Consider the following 12,951-nt stretch of genomic DNA (forward strand, 5'->3'; position numbering starts at 1 on the left):
CTACAGCAAAACTCAAGGGAAGAGTTCCTCCAACGTGGTGGCAGCTACCCAGGAGCTCTCACCTGTGGCAAGTGGTGGCATTTACTCCTGCTGGGAATGTGGCTGGGCAGACGGATGTTAAAGAGGGCCTGCAAGGCCGCCTGCGCCGCTTGACCCTTGGCCAGCTTCTTGCTACGTCCTGAGCCTTCAAATGTTCTGCCGTCCACTCTCACGGCCATCACAAAGCTCTTGATGTGCTGCTTCTCCACGGTCTCCGAGAGGCAGACGTAGCGCAGGCCGGAGCGCAGCTCGTTGAGCAGCACCACCGGGTTCTTCTCGCTCTCCGCCTTGGCCGCCCTGGGCCTGCCGGGCCTGCCGTGGCCCATCAGGTCCAGCGTGTGGCACAGCAGGCGCCCGTGCCGGTACGCCGTGGACAGCAGCTCGTTGTTGACCGGGTTGTAGACCGAGAAGTCCTCGCTGTGCGTGGACGGCTCGAACTCCTTGAACAGAGTGTCTGGGAAGTCGGCCTGGTCGGAGGTGAAGTCCGTGGATGGGCTGATGCAGTTTCCCATGGCGAAGTGGGCTTGGCAGGCGTTGGGGAACTGGACGAATGACTTCAGAGCTAGCTCTGCGGCGCGCATTTTGGCTTTCTTTTTTGTGGGGCCTGTGCCTTCAAACGTAAGTCCGTTTACTTCCACAGCAACAGCAAAGACTGGAGCATGCACTGGACCTGTCTGGGAAACCATTTTATATTGTAATCCTGGTTTGAGTTCGTGTAGCTGAACCAGAGCGTTCTTTGGCGTCACTGACCATGAAACTTTCTTCCAGATAAGCTGAAGTTTGCAGAAATGGCCATTATTGCCTTCCTCTAAGGGTCTTTTCCTCTTACTGCTAGTTGTTCCCCCTCTTGCCCTATCAGTAGATGCTATTGGATGATCCTCCAGGTTGCCAACATTTCGATTTTCCTTTACTTCTGCACTGCTGGTACCTGTCAGTAAAGAAAGGAAACAACTCGCGTTACAATTGTCATCATTGTAGCTGACATTATGCCTAGGGCTCTCAGAATAGCCAAAAAAAAAAAAAAAATATAGAAATTGTTGCTAAGCCCTTTTTAGGAGTTTTCCTTAAATATCTGTATAATGGTTGGTTTATTATTTCTAGCACAGGTTTTTTTGCGTGTTCTGAATGTTTACTTGTCCCTAAAGGTCAGCTTCTATTAGTCATTAGCCTTCTGTTTTAAGAAAAGATTACATCATTCAAAGATGAAGCATAATGGATGCCATGTGACTTAAATGAACTGCTTGATAATTACTAGTAAAATGTAAATAGTTTGCAAAATTCCCTTAGGATGACAATTGTTCTATAATCCATGTGGGTGAATGCTTATGAACACATTATTAGAAATCAGAAATTATTCATAAACAGAAAAATAGGCCAATGCATTGAATAATCTATTTGCAATTAATACATTGACCATCTCTGCTCACACCATAGCCTCTTGTGTTGTCAACATCATGAATCCAGACTAGGAAATGATCTGACAGACTTCCATAGCATTTGAAACAATAATTTGGTCTGGACTCAGATCCCAGTTTAGTAGGTGAGTGCCTTTCTGTCAAATTCAATTGCAGATGCTCTTAGTTTCTGCATCAGCAACAACTAATATTGCAAAAGTTGTAGATAAACCCAGATGAGACCAGGAGAAGCCAGAACATCATGATGGGAGCAAGTACTGATATAAAGGATGGTACGTGTCAAAGAAAAGTAACAGGAGAGAGCGACTGTCTGGAGTGCTGGGAAAGAAATGAAATGACAGTGGGGAGCTATGAAGAGAGCACTCCATTGTTGAAACAATGAATCCCCCACTGCTCTGGACCATGCTTGTGCAATGTGCTGCAAGACAGTGCTCTGTGCCACAGCAGAGGCATGGCTGAGAATGGAGAGTCATCCCACTGATGTCCTGAATGAGAGGCAAAGTGTGCTGCTGGCTAAATAATCATCCCATACAATTTCTGTAATTTCTGATGAGTTTGTTTGAATGTCTTGTATCTCTGACACATCCTCCAGTCCTCCTGTGCATTCCTTAGGACAGAGATAAACGGAGGAAGTAAATATGGGTGTAACCAACCTACATGGCAACCCATCCCAGGAGTGATGCACCTGATCCCTTTCCAAGCAGAGCACTGTGTGGCTGCCTGCTTTACTCCAAGCAGCCTGAGCATGGAGCCTTTCCCAGGTTTTGTTTGTTATTGTCAGATGTGATCATGCCACCTGCACAGGATGTGCCAGTCCCACGGACAGAGAAGGTCCCTGTGGTCCTTAGGGGACAGAGAATGGTTTTCCTACTTTCTGTGGGGCCATGGCCATGTTTGGTTTTCTCTCTACTCTGCTAATATAAGTTGGCTGCAAAAATGTAAGGGGTAAGCTGCTGGCTAAGTCTTGAGAAACTTCTGCTGGAGTGCTGTGTCTGTGCTGCACCCCAGTATCAGGCTGGGCCAACAGATGCACAGGAGCCTGAGGAGATTATGTGGAACCAACCATCATGATTAAAAACTTACTTTACACCCTGAAATGTTACACTTGTATTTAATATCAGAAGACTTTTTCCAATCAGAGCACTAAGTCTGCACTTATATACAAGTTGTTCCACAGAAAGAGGGTCACTGCTTCGACAGGAGTAATAATCACGGCACAAATGGGGGGCCCATTTGTAGAACTGAGTCTTCAAGCTCCCTCTCCTGAAAACCCTGCAGCATTGAGCTTTCAGCCTGGGTCTATGTCTCACCAAAGTTATCACCAAAGAGCTCTCTTCTGCAGTGCTTTGCTGAGGCAGAACATGAATTGACAAATTAAGGTTTTAGTGACTAGTTAATTTTTACTTTCTGCAGCTAAGGGGACAGAATGAAGACAGGTGAGGAAGGAAAGAAAAGCAAAAGACATATATAATAGAAAAAGAAAGGTTTCATCATAGGGTATTCAGCTGTATAAAACATGACATCTTTAAACCAACCTTTTTGGAAATAAGACATTTAAAAAATCACAATAACTATGGCACAAGGATAATGTGCTGTTTTCTCATTGAGTTCACAACTCTATTTATAAAGACTCTGCTCTGAAGGGAAAGGGAATATCAGCTTTAACTTCTGTTATCCAGCTTGGCAATGTCTCTGGCCATTTTCTGTCAAGACCTTTCCTCATGTTTTCATCCCACTCAGAAGATATCTCTTTAGTTATGTGTATTTTTTAAAGTAAAGGCAAAATATTTTGATGCAGACATATTTTTTATCAGGACACAGGTTTGGTTCTGTATTTCACACCTCTTCTCTCATCTTAACCTAATAGGTTTTTACAGAGCCAATTATGGTACATAATGATACTGCAGTCAAGAAGCATGAAAAGAAAGATAGCTCCTGCTTCACACAATATTCAGCTTTGAAAAGAATTTGTATTGATTATGCACCACTGAATAGGAAAACTCAAGAGGTTATTTGTGTTTACAATTCATATTGTCTTATTCCATCTGTTTATTCTTTTGTGGTCCAGAGAACTGCGGATTTGTGAACATTAATGTGTGACCTTAATGTCTTACCTTAACCACCCTCAATAAAAAAATGCTTAATTAAAACCATAAAATAAACGTTACTTATTTGTCTTTAATTGTGTCTATAAAATTGTCTAGTCTATGTTTTGGCCAACAGAGAGTTGCCCTGATGAAGTGAAAAAACGCAGAGATGCAAGTGTAAAACTTCCAGAGATCAAGCACAAAAGGATAAAGCTGTGGACAAAGTTGGGCACACTTGGTGATGACATGCCTGCATTTATGGTGTGTTTTGGCCTCGTCACAGTGAAGAAAATATGTGCAAGTATCCTTACAGCCAACCAGATTTTAGAGCACCTGGTCCTGAAACACCAGGAAACAGCTCAGTTCTTCCCAGATCTCAGTAGGAGCTGCAGCAGCCAAAAGTCATCATGGCTTGTAAAGCAGAGGCAGCCTAAACTCAGTGAGTGCCTCAGAAAGTCTGTGAGCCTGATGGGCTTGTGTGATCCCTGGCAGCTGCCAGGAAATGTGAAATTACTTTATACTTTCAGGTATCTTTGAAATAGGAAGTCTTTGAAATGTGTCTTTTATGAGACCTCTGTGTAGCAGACATAAGATTACCTCTCTAATGGTGGCACATGTACTTCTATTGTGAAAATCAGACAAAGCAGGCAAATGACACCAAACTACACAAGATAAATACTGTAAGCAGCTGTAATAGAACAATCACAAGCAATTTTAGAAATGAAGAGCACTAAAAGGAAAGGAGTAAGTCAGAGGATACACACAGGGAAAATGCAAAACTGTGGATGATTTTCAGTCTTGTTATTTCTCATAATGTCTTTGTTCTTGACTTTCCCAAGAATATTCCTTACATTTGGGGAAAAAATTATGGTTCTTCCATGATGAAAGGTTGGAGGATAATAATGTTGAAAGGGGATGGAGTTAAAAAAAAAAAAAAAAGGAAGAAAACTATCATAGTTTTTTTGGCAATAGTTTCTAATTTATTGTGTAAGATTTCTAAAAAAGTCCCGCAGCTTTGCACTGTAATATCTCCTCAGTTAACTTTATTAATTGATTTTTGCAGTTTCACAGGCAACAGGAGACATTGTGATCTTGCTTCAGTAATTGAATGGGAGAAATGAAAGCAGTTACTGAAATACATTTATTTATGCACTATTTCTCAATATTCTGACTGCTCTTTCATGTTTTTCTCCTTTTGGTCATTATGCACAGTAGAGTTAACCTAGAGAGTTTGCATCATCAAGAGCATTTCAGAGCTATAATGCATCACTAATAATGACACTGACTATGTCTCTGGGTCTTAAGGGCTCTGCAGAACTAACCATCCGATACTCCACGCTACATTTGAAGAGATAATATTGTTCCTGTTGAAGGTTATTCTGCTGCCAAGCCAACTTTTAGGGAGGATGGGAAAGGAGAGGTGGTAGGTGGCATCTTCATTTTCGCTGTCATCTTTACTATTGAATTAAAATAGACACTACGTTATTGAAAAGTTGTGGTATTAAAAGAAAGAATTCGTAATATCTGTACTACAGCCAACTCCTGATTCAACTGATAGCTCTGAGACAGGCAGTTACTGGCTTTAGAAATGTTTAGTAAACATTGGATTGCTTATGTAGAGTACATTTTTGCTGTTCATCTGCACCACATTGATTGCAGACGTTAGAAGGATTGACTTTCATAATTCCTGGAATGTTTGAAAGTGAAAAATCTTGAATCAAGAGCAGTAGGTATGAACTCAGGACCCAGAGCCACGGTACCTTTGTCCAAGACCAGCCCTGACATCAAATGCAATGTAGGGCAGTCTCCTCTTCCATGCAAGATGGCACTTCCATACACTTATTGATTCCACAGCCAAGAATTAAGAATGCTTCTGCTGGAAGTTTTAGGTTGACATTCTTGAATTTGGAATTATAAACTTGAAGCAAACAACTGAAATCACTCTTTTCTCTCTTACATGAAAACACACTTAGGTATTTTTACATCTTCATATGTAAAGTCTACGTAAGCCATGATTTCTCTGTTGAACACTCCCTGGTGGCTCACAGGCTTCAGGTGGTTAAAACCAGTGTAATTAGATTTTGTTGGTGTGTAACATCACACTGCAGAGAGAAACATTACCAGTGAAAAAAGTATAGGACTTTGTTCAAAGTGAAGATAAAAAGTTTATGAAAGGTGACTGCCATTTTCTTTAGCTGTTCCAGAATGAACATACTCTACTTTGTCCACCTAACTATGTGAAGTAACTGTAAAATCCATGTCTAGTACAGATCTTACCAATGAAGGAAATTATTTAAATGATCTAATGACCTGACTTAGATTGATACTAGAATTCTGATGCTCTCTGCACAAGTTAGCAAAGAACTGCATGTAGCAGAAAATGTGGGCAGCCCATGGCAGAGACAGACCTAAGGACATGCCTTCCTCAATCAGAGCCAGAACATTTTTAGGCCCTGGAGAAATCCAAATGATAGCAACAGACACAGTTTTCAAAACAAAAATAAGGGAATAGTTTTGATGAGGTATTGCTTGGAGCTCTGCCTCCTGAAACGGGTTATTCACTTTTTTCTTAGAGACAGGGTTGTCTGTCTCACAGTGTGAGGCTGTATCTCACATTGTGGAAACAAAAGCTCTGGGGCCTCATGCTGTCTGAAGAGGAATTTGACCAATATGCTCATAAGTGAACATGCTTCAGTACATTGAATCTGAGTCTGGAATGTGTCCTTCAAGACTGCTGCAGTGGTTGAAATCAGAGTGTTGGGGACCATCAGCTCCCTCTGCAGACACTGGGGAGGTGTGTATTGCCCTGAGCCTGTGCCTGTGGCAGCACTCCATAATGAGATCCCCAGGAATCATGAGCTCCTGCTAGAGGCACAACCTGGATTCAGAAGTGTCTGTGGCTGGTGATAATCTGCCTCGACTCCATGGCAAAGTGGGGATGGCACAATTAAAGATCAGGGACAGGCATAGGCTTGTAACATCATGAAAGGCAGACAGGTTTAAGCAGTGAACAGGGAATGATTATTCACTGTTTCATGCAATCCTAGCACTAGAGACAGAAGGCTTGAAGCAATAAAAGGGTGCACTTTTTGACAACACTCTAAATCACTCCTTGTTCCTGGCTGTTGTTGAGATCAGAAGTATCAGTGGGCTCTGGAGAGGACTAGACAGTTCTGTTGATGTCTAAGAAATATGTTCATTCAGGTGTAATCTCTGGCAGAGTAAATTTTTGCTATGTGCTAGAAGGATATACCAAGGGGAGGATCCCCATTTAAATGTCCTTTTTCTCAAAGCATCACTAACAAATGCTGAAGACCATGTACAGAGCTAGGCTTCCTATTTCTAATCCTCTGTGACATTTCTTACATTCCTAGCTACAACTGCCTTCTGGGGATGAATAGGGTGGTCTTTTCCTTGTATGTTCAAGATTAGACCTTCATCAGAGACAGATGATTACTTTACCCACAATTCCATTCCAAAGGTGCATAGTGCCTTTGATAGGTTTTTCTAGCATTAGTTCATTGATCATAAACCACAAAAATCATGTCTGTATGCTAATAATCACCTGTTGAAAATGCAGGTGTAGTTAAACTGCATAGCTCCCTTTGTAAAGAAGGCCTAAGGGAATGTGAAACAGGATTTGTATCCATTTCAGCTGGTGGAACTCTGCCCATTGACACTGCACAGTCGGGGAAGCAGCACTCTCACAGGATGCTCAGTGAGCAGAAAACTACAGGGATAAGAAACCGACTTCTCTACCTTGACAGCATTCTCCTGGGCTCCTGTTAAATTATTAACAAAGGAGAAGGTTTTTCCACTTGTTCAGGGCAAATTGCTGAAGTTTTTTAAAATGTGGAATTACTCCAGAGGTACATGTGTGCTATAGGCTTTAGGCCACTATACTGCAAGTGAACACAGGAAATATGGATGATTTAAAATTAATTCATACTTATAAGAATATTTAAAAATTCTGATAGTAACACCTAAAACATTTTCTGTGTACCAAGAAATAAACAGCTGCCTTTTCAATGGAGCATATGTTTGACCAAAGGGAGGACTGGTAGGATGACCCTTGAAAACAGTGACATTTGGTGTTTCTCTTTCAGAAAACATAGCTTACTGTGTCCATGTGAGCTGTTTTACAGCCCACGCAGGCTGTCTTGGTGTTACAGTAGCAATAAGAAAATGGTGTTACAGTGTTTGGCTTGTACAAACTTCCTACATTACCTAAAAATAACTAAGTAGCACATTTGGGAACTATTACGCAGGAGGTGCCTGCACAAGCTCATCGTGTGTATAATATGTTTCCTCTGTGTGTGTGTATACTTCTCATATGTCTTCCTGAAAATACAGCCTTCCTGGGAGCAATTCTGAAGGATTTTCAGGATTTTTTTTGCCTTTGCTAAGATCTGTAATTGCCTGCCTTTGCTGTGCAGCAGAATAGTGTGATGTCCATGTGATGCTCAGCAGCAGAAAATAGCAGGCTGTGCTTCTTCACTCCTCCAGGAGCTCTTCCCCTTGGTGATGCACCACGACCAAGGCAGATCAGCAACAACAAGGGAAAAAACACCAAATTCCTCCCACTAAGTGGCTCTAATAGAGCAACGTGGCAGCATGTGTCTGGCTGTAAAAGAAGCCAATCTGGTAGGTGATACTAAAACATTGCTCATTTGGTTCAGAAAGCTTTTTTTTTTTTTTTTTTTTCTTTTAAGATTCAAGTTGTGTTACAATAAGCAGGCAGGATAACACAATACTTGCTTCTAGGAGACAAATGGAAGGGCTTACTGAGGTACTGAGGGCTATTAATTCCTAACTGCCACTCTCAGACTTCTTGGTGTTTGGAAGACTTCTCTACTCCTTCAAACCCAGAAGGACTTTCCTCCAGCTCTACAGCCATGGGCTCAGACAGTTGATTGGGGTGTAAAGGCCCAAGAGAATACTAATTAGCCAAGAGTGGTTAACTTTTAGGTTATAACTGGTTTATTTAAGCCTGGTTTGTCAATTCTCAATTTGATGGTTCTGTGCAGGGCCAGGAACTGGACTTGATGGTTCTTGCTGGTCCCTTCCAACTCCCTTCTGTGATTTCACATGAGGACTTGCCAATAGTTGTGAAACCACCACCTTTCCACAATTGTTCCTCCACTGCAGAGATTTTATTTTTGAACTTTATTGTTCATCTATAGAGAAAAGAGACTGCTTACTTAAATTGTCTTCATCCTCCATGGCAGTAGGGCCGGGACTCAGGTACTTGAAGGGTGCTATGAAGGTTGACAGTATGCTTAGTTTTTCTAGAAGAAAATAAAAGAAAAGATACGTATAAAATCAGTACTCAGTCAATGCAGTCACATCTGCTTCACACTGTTTGTCAGGTAAAAACATCTTGGTAAGTCTATTTAGTTTTAGGACCTGAAGGAATGGCCTGAAGTTGTGTCAGTGAAGGTTTAGGTTGGATATTAGAAAAAGGTTCTTCACTCAGAGGGTGTTTGGGCACTGACCTAGGGCCATGGTCACAGCACCAGCCTGACAGAGTTCAAGAAGTGTTTGGACAGTGCTCTCAGGCACTTGATGTGACTCTGGGGATGGTGCTGTGCAGGGCTGGGAGCTGGACTCAATGATCCTTGTGGATCCCTTCCAGCTCAGCACATTCTGTGATTCTGTGACTCTACAGTACCACCACAGCTTACTGAGCCTTGATGCATTTATCAGAGCTGGCACAGGCAAACACCAAATGCACATTCCTCCTCGTTTCTGCCCCCATGCAGTGTTTCTTGACTGTGCTTCCCAGCAATGGTGCCCGAGCACTGCAGAGTAGGGGATGCTTGAACTAGTCCAGCTGGAATGGGGTAGGCAGTCAGCCCAGGGAGAAGGGACATGAGCATTGCTCTAATGGATGAGATCATCTACTTTTCTTGTTTCCTTTCCCTAATGGAGCTGAACCAGAATTCTTTAGAGAAAACTTAGTGGTGGATGGCAAAAAAGACTAATGTGGTTGTAATTCTACCAGTTTTTGATATGATTTTTGGAAAACTCTTATGGTGTGCCCAGAAAGCCATTGTTCACACAATAAGAACACTATTTGAACTCCTCTTGTGCATTCATATTATGTGCTTTTAACTGTGGTTTCTGTTTACCCTGCAGATAGTGTATGGCAAAGACATTAACTTCCAGTGCCACAATCAGACTCCGCATTAGAGGCCAGGGCAGATCCAGCAAAAAGAGAGCTGATGCTGACTTATACTAGGTCAATATTTATCTATAGGGATAAAGATTTATCTATAGGGCTCAGAATTTATCTATAGGGAAAAGCTGAAGTTAACACAAACACTAGAAACAGACACATATTTAAATGGTTTACTTCCTTTCATAACTAGTTTGCTTAGCTGAACACTTATTTTGTTTAGGCTGAATTCCTTTAGGCACACCATGGGGAATTTGTTGAGGACCAACAATAGCAGAGTGTCTACCTGACAGAAGAAATAGAAACACACCTAACAAAGGTGATCCCCAGCTTTCAAGGACTTTGTTGCTTTCCCAAAGTACTTCTCCGCTTAGAAGGTCTCAGCTGAGGAAATAGGTGGCTGAGGCTCACCTATTTTCTCAATGAAAATGCTCTGCATCCTCCACACTGTGAACAATGTTGGCCTCTCATCCTTTGGCAGAAGCATCAAAATCAAACCAAGAATGTATTCTTTGAAGTGACACAAGGAAAAATATTTCCATGGGAAATTTCTTTATCATTGAGAAAATATTTCTCTGAATTTCCTCAAACTACCTGTCTGCTAAAGTACCACTGGTCTAGAAGGTATTCCAGCTGAAGAGCTCTTAAAACTTTTTCAGCAGCACATCTGTTAGCTTTTTGGCCTGATTCTTCCTACATTTGCAAATAATCCTTGCTCTTGTTAAAGACTGTTATCAGAACCCATCAAAAATGACTGCATGTGTTTGCCCTTGGCTGGGTAACATTACAGCTCAACTCTATTATGGGAATTCACTGTAAAAGCTGACTGCTCTTTGTTAAGTAAATACAATAAGCAGAATAAAAGATTGCCTGAAGAAAACCTTTTTCCGTCCAGAAACCTTTCAGCCCAGACTAATATATAATTAGAGCACAAATTAACCTCCTTCAATTGCAATTTCATTATGGGATTGCAGTGATGTCAGGAACCAAAAGAATGAAGCTATTTATGAATGTTACAGCCAGAAGATTTTCCTTTGACACTTTTCTGCTAAGGCATTGCTCACTGAGAAATGTGGTGTCTCTGTACAACATCTCACTGTGTGTGAGACTGTTGGGTTGTGATCATGATAAAGGCTGGTATTCACTCCTGACTTTCTCAACTGGTTTCTTTGATTGAAGTGAAAGGAGCGTAGGCTTTTGGGACCTAATCCAAAGGCTGCATTTGGTAAGGGAAATTCTTCAGATGATAGATATAAGATCAGGGCAGCCCTTGGCTGTAGTACCAGCAGTGACTGTTGTGTCTTGGTACTGAGATCCTAAAGTGTGTGTACTCCACCTGTGTCTGACTGCTGACAGCTGTCAGAGCTTCAGGATTAACCCTCAAGACATTGATGTCACACACACACCTAAATCTTCTTTGCTGAGAAATTATTCTCATAGAGAGTTAACCCATTAACCAAGCAATATGGAAGTGCTTTCTGCAGTGGCTAATGCTTACTCCTGCTGCCAACCAAAATGCAAGTCCATTTAGTTTTATTTTATTTAGTTTTATTTTATTTATTAATTTTATTTAGTTTTTTAATACTATTGTTAGGTAAAGGGGTAATTTATGATTTAATTTTGTGTAATAGGTGAAATTTGCAATGTGGATTTAAAATTTCATTTTTATTTTGTCTTAAGGGACCCTTTAACCATCTTAAGCTTTTGTTGGTACTCTTTGCCACCTGTTCCCAAAGCCCTTGCTGGTGACTTCGCTTTGTGTGATAGAGGAACAGGATGTAAAATTTGCTGCATGCTTAGAGAAGCAATGGATGGGTTTGTGTCAACCAAACAGAGGCAGATTCTAATAACAGGATATGCTTCTATCAATACCAATGATAAAGTTTATAATTCAATATGTCAATCCACTGGCTAAGCTAAGGAAAATTTAGTGTGAGTCTGGGAGGAGGGCAGCGTTTTGAGTAAGCTCTGTAAAAAGAGAAAAGCTGTAGTATACACACTGCACAGATGAATTATTGACCCAGTGAAGAAGGAAAAGATAAATGACAGAATAATTAAATGAAGGTGTTTACAGGGAAATAGGTTAGGTTTTAAATTATTGCTATTATTGTGCACTTCCATCTTTTGCAGATTATTGCCTGTTGCTGTACAGATCAGGAGGCATTTCAGCTTTATTACAAACGGTGAAATTCAATGTTAATTGTCAAGATTAGTAGACTGGTGTATTCACGCTTTATGGTCCCTGTGTAGGTTAATGGTCATCATACTTAGCCTTGTTTCCAGCAGTTTGATGAAATCTTATGAATAAGAATGAAGGACAAGATGGAAAAAATCATAGAGAGAAATACCACTAAAGCATCCTTCTCTCACTCTCTTTTTCTTCCATGATTTTGCTCTTTTTTCCTTTTTTTTTTTTTTTTTCCCAAAAAGAAGCAATGACAAGTAGCCCAAAATTAGAGTAGCTACATTTACTTTATAATGGTAAATGTCCTCTGTATTCGTCTGAGAAAGTTATTTTTCAAGGTTTATTTTTCAAGGTTAGGAGAGAGAGTTTAAGTGGTAAAAATAAAATTTTCAAAAACTCTTTTCTGCAGAAATGCAGAATATATAACTCAACACTTATAAATACATGAAGGTATTATTGCTGGCATTACGTTGTACTCAAAGCCTCTGATGCCATGAAGAAGAGATTTCATAAGGGCCTACACAGACACAAAGAAAGCTTTTTTTACAATGGAAATTGAAAGACAAAGAGCAGGTATAGTGGAATTTATCTCTAGCTGCCCTGGAACACTATTGCAAGATGATAGCATCATATTTTGTAGTGCATTCACTATAAAAACAGACTTGCAAGTGGAAATCTGCTCCAGTACTCTAAGCACAAAAATAATTTCTTCTGAAGAGAAGCCTACCAGAGGAAGGAAACCTCACTCTTCTGTTTTGGGATGGAAAGGATTTCAATTCAGTCTCCCAAGGACATATTTTCCGGAACAGCAAACAGTTAACACAGAATCATGAACAGTGTTTTTACAGTAACCATAAAAATAATTTAAATAAAACCAGAGAACAAGGTATGTGTTTCATGAAATACAGAAAATGCTTTGGTACAAATGATTCAGCAAAGACTGGCACATAAGGCAGGCAAGTTTTCACTAAAACCTGCTTTTTTGTGAAGTTGCTCTTGCCCTGGGGATGCAGTCAGAAGGCTGGTCACAGGTCCTGTAAATATACT

The 12,951-nt window shown here is 40.8% G+C and overlaps 1 protein-coding gene across 2 annotated transcripts in view; it reads right to left on the reverse strand.

Annotated features, from left to right (window-relative positions):
• Window positions 1-12,951, reverse strand: part of ADARB2 (adenosine deaminase RNA specific B2 (inactive)) — a 302,737-nt gene that overhangs the window by 99,509 nt on the left and 190,277 nt on the right. Inside the window, exons 2-3 of one of the 2 annotated variants that reach the window (XM_014872263.2) lie at window positions 8,743-8,829; window positions 63-967 (exon numbers count right to left, since the gene is read on the reverse strand). In XM_014872263.2, coding sequence (XP_014727749.2) covers window positions 63-967; window positions 8,743-8,829 — 992 coding nt within the window. The remainder of the gene's footprint in view (window positions 1-62; window positions 968-8,742; window positions 8,830-12,951) is intronic. The other variant, XM_088159352.1, reaches the window with a different exon arrangement.

The sequence above is a fragment of the Sturnus vulgaris genome, chromosome 1, assembly GCF_052056855.1.
Source record: "Sturnus vulgaris isolate bStuVul1 chromosome 1, bStuVul1.hap1, whole genome shotgun sequence".
In the NCBI taxonomy this organism is placed as follows: domain Eukaryota; kingdom Metazoa; phylum Chordata; class Aves; order Passeriformes; family Sturnidae; genus Sturnus; species Sturnus vulgaris.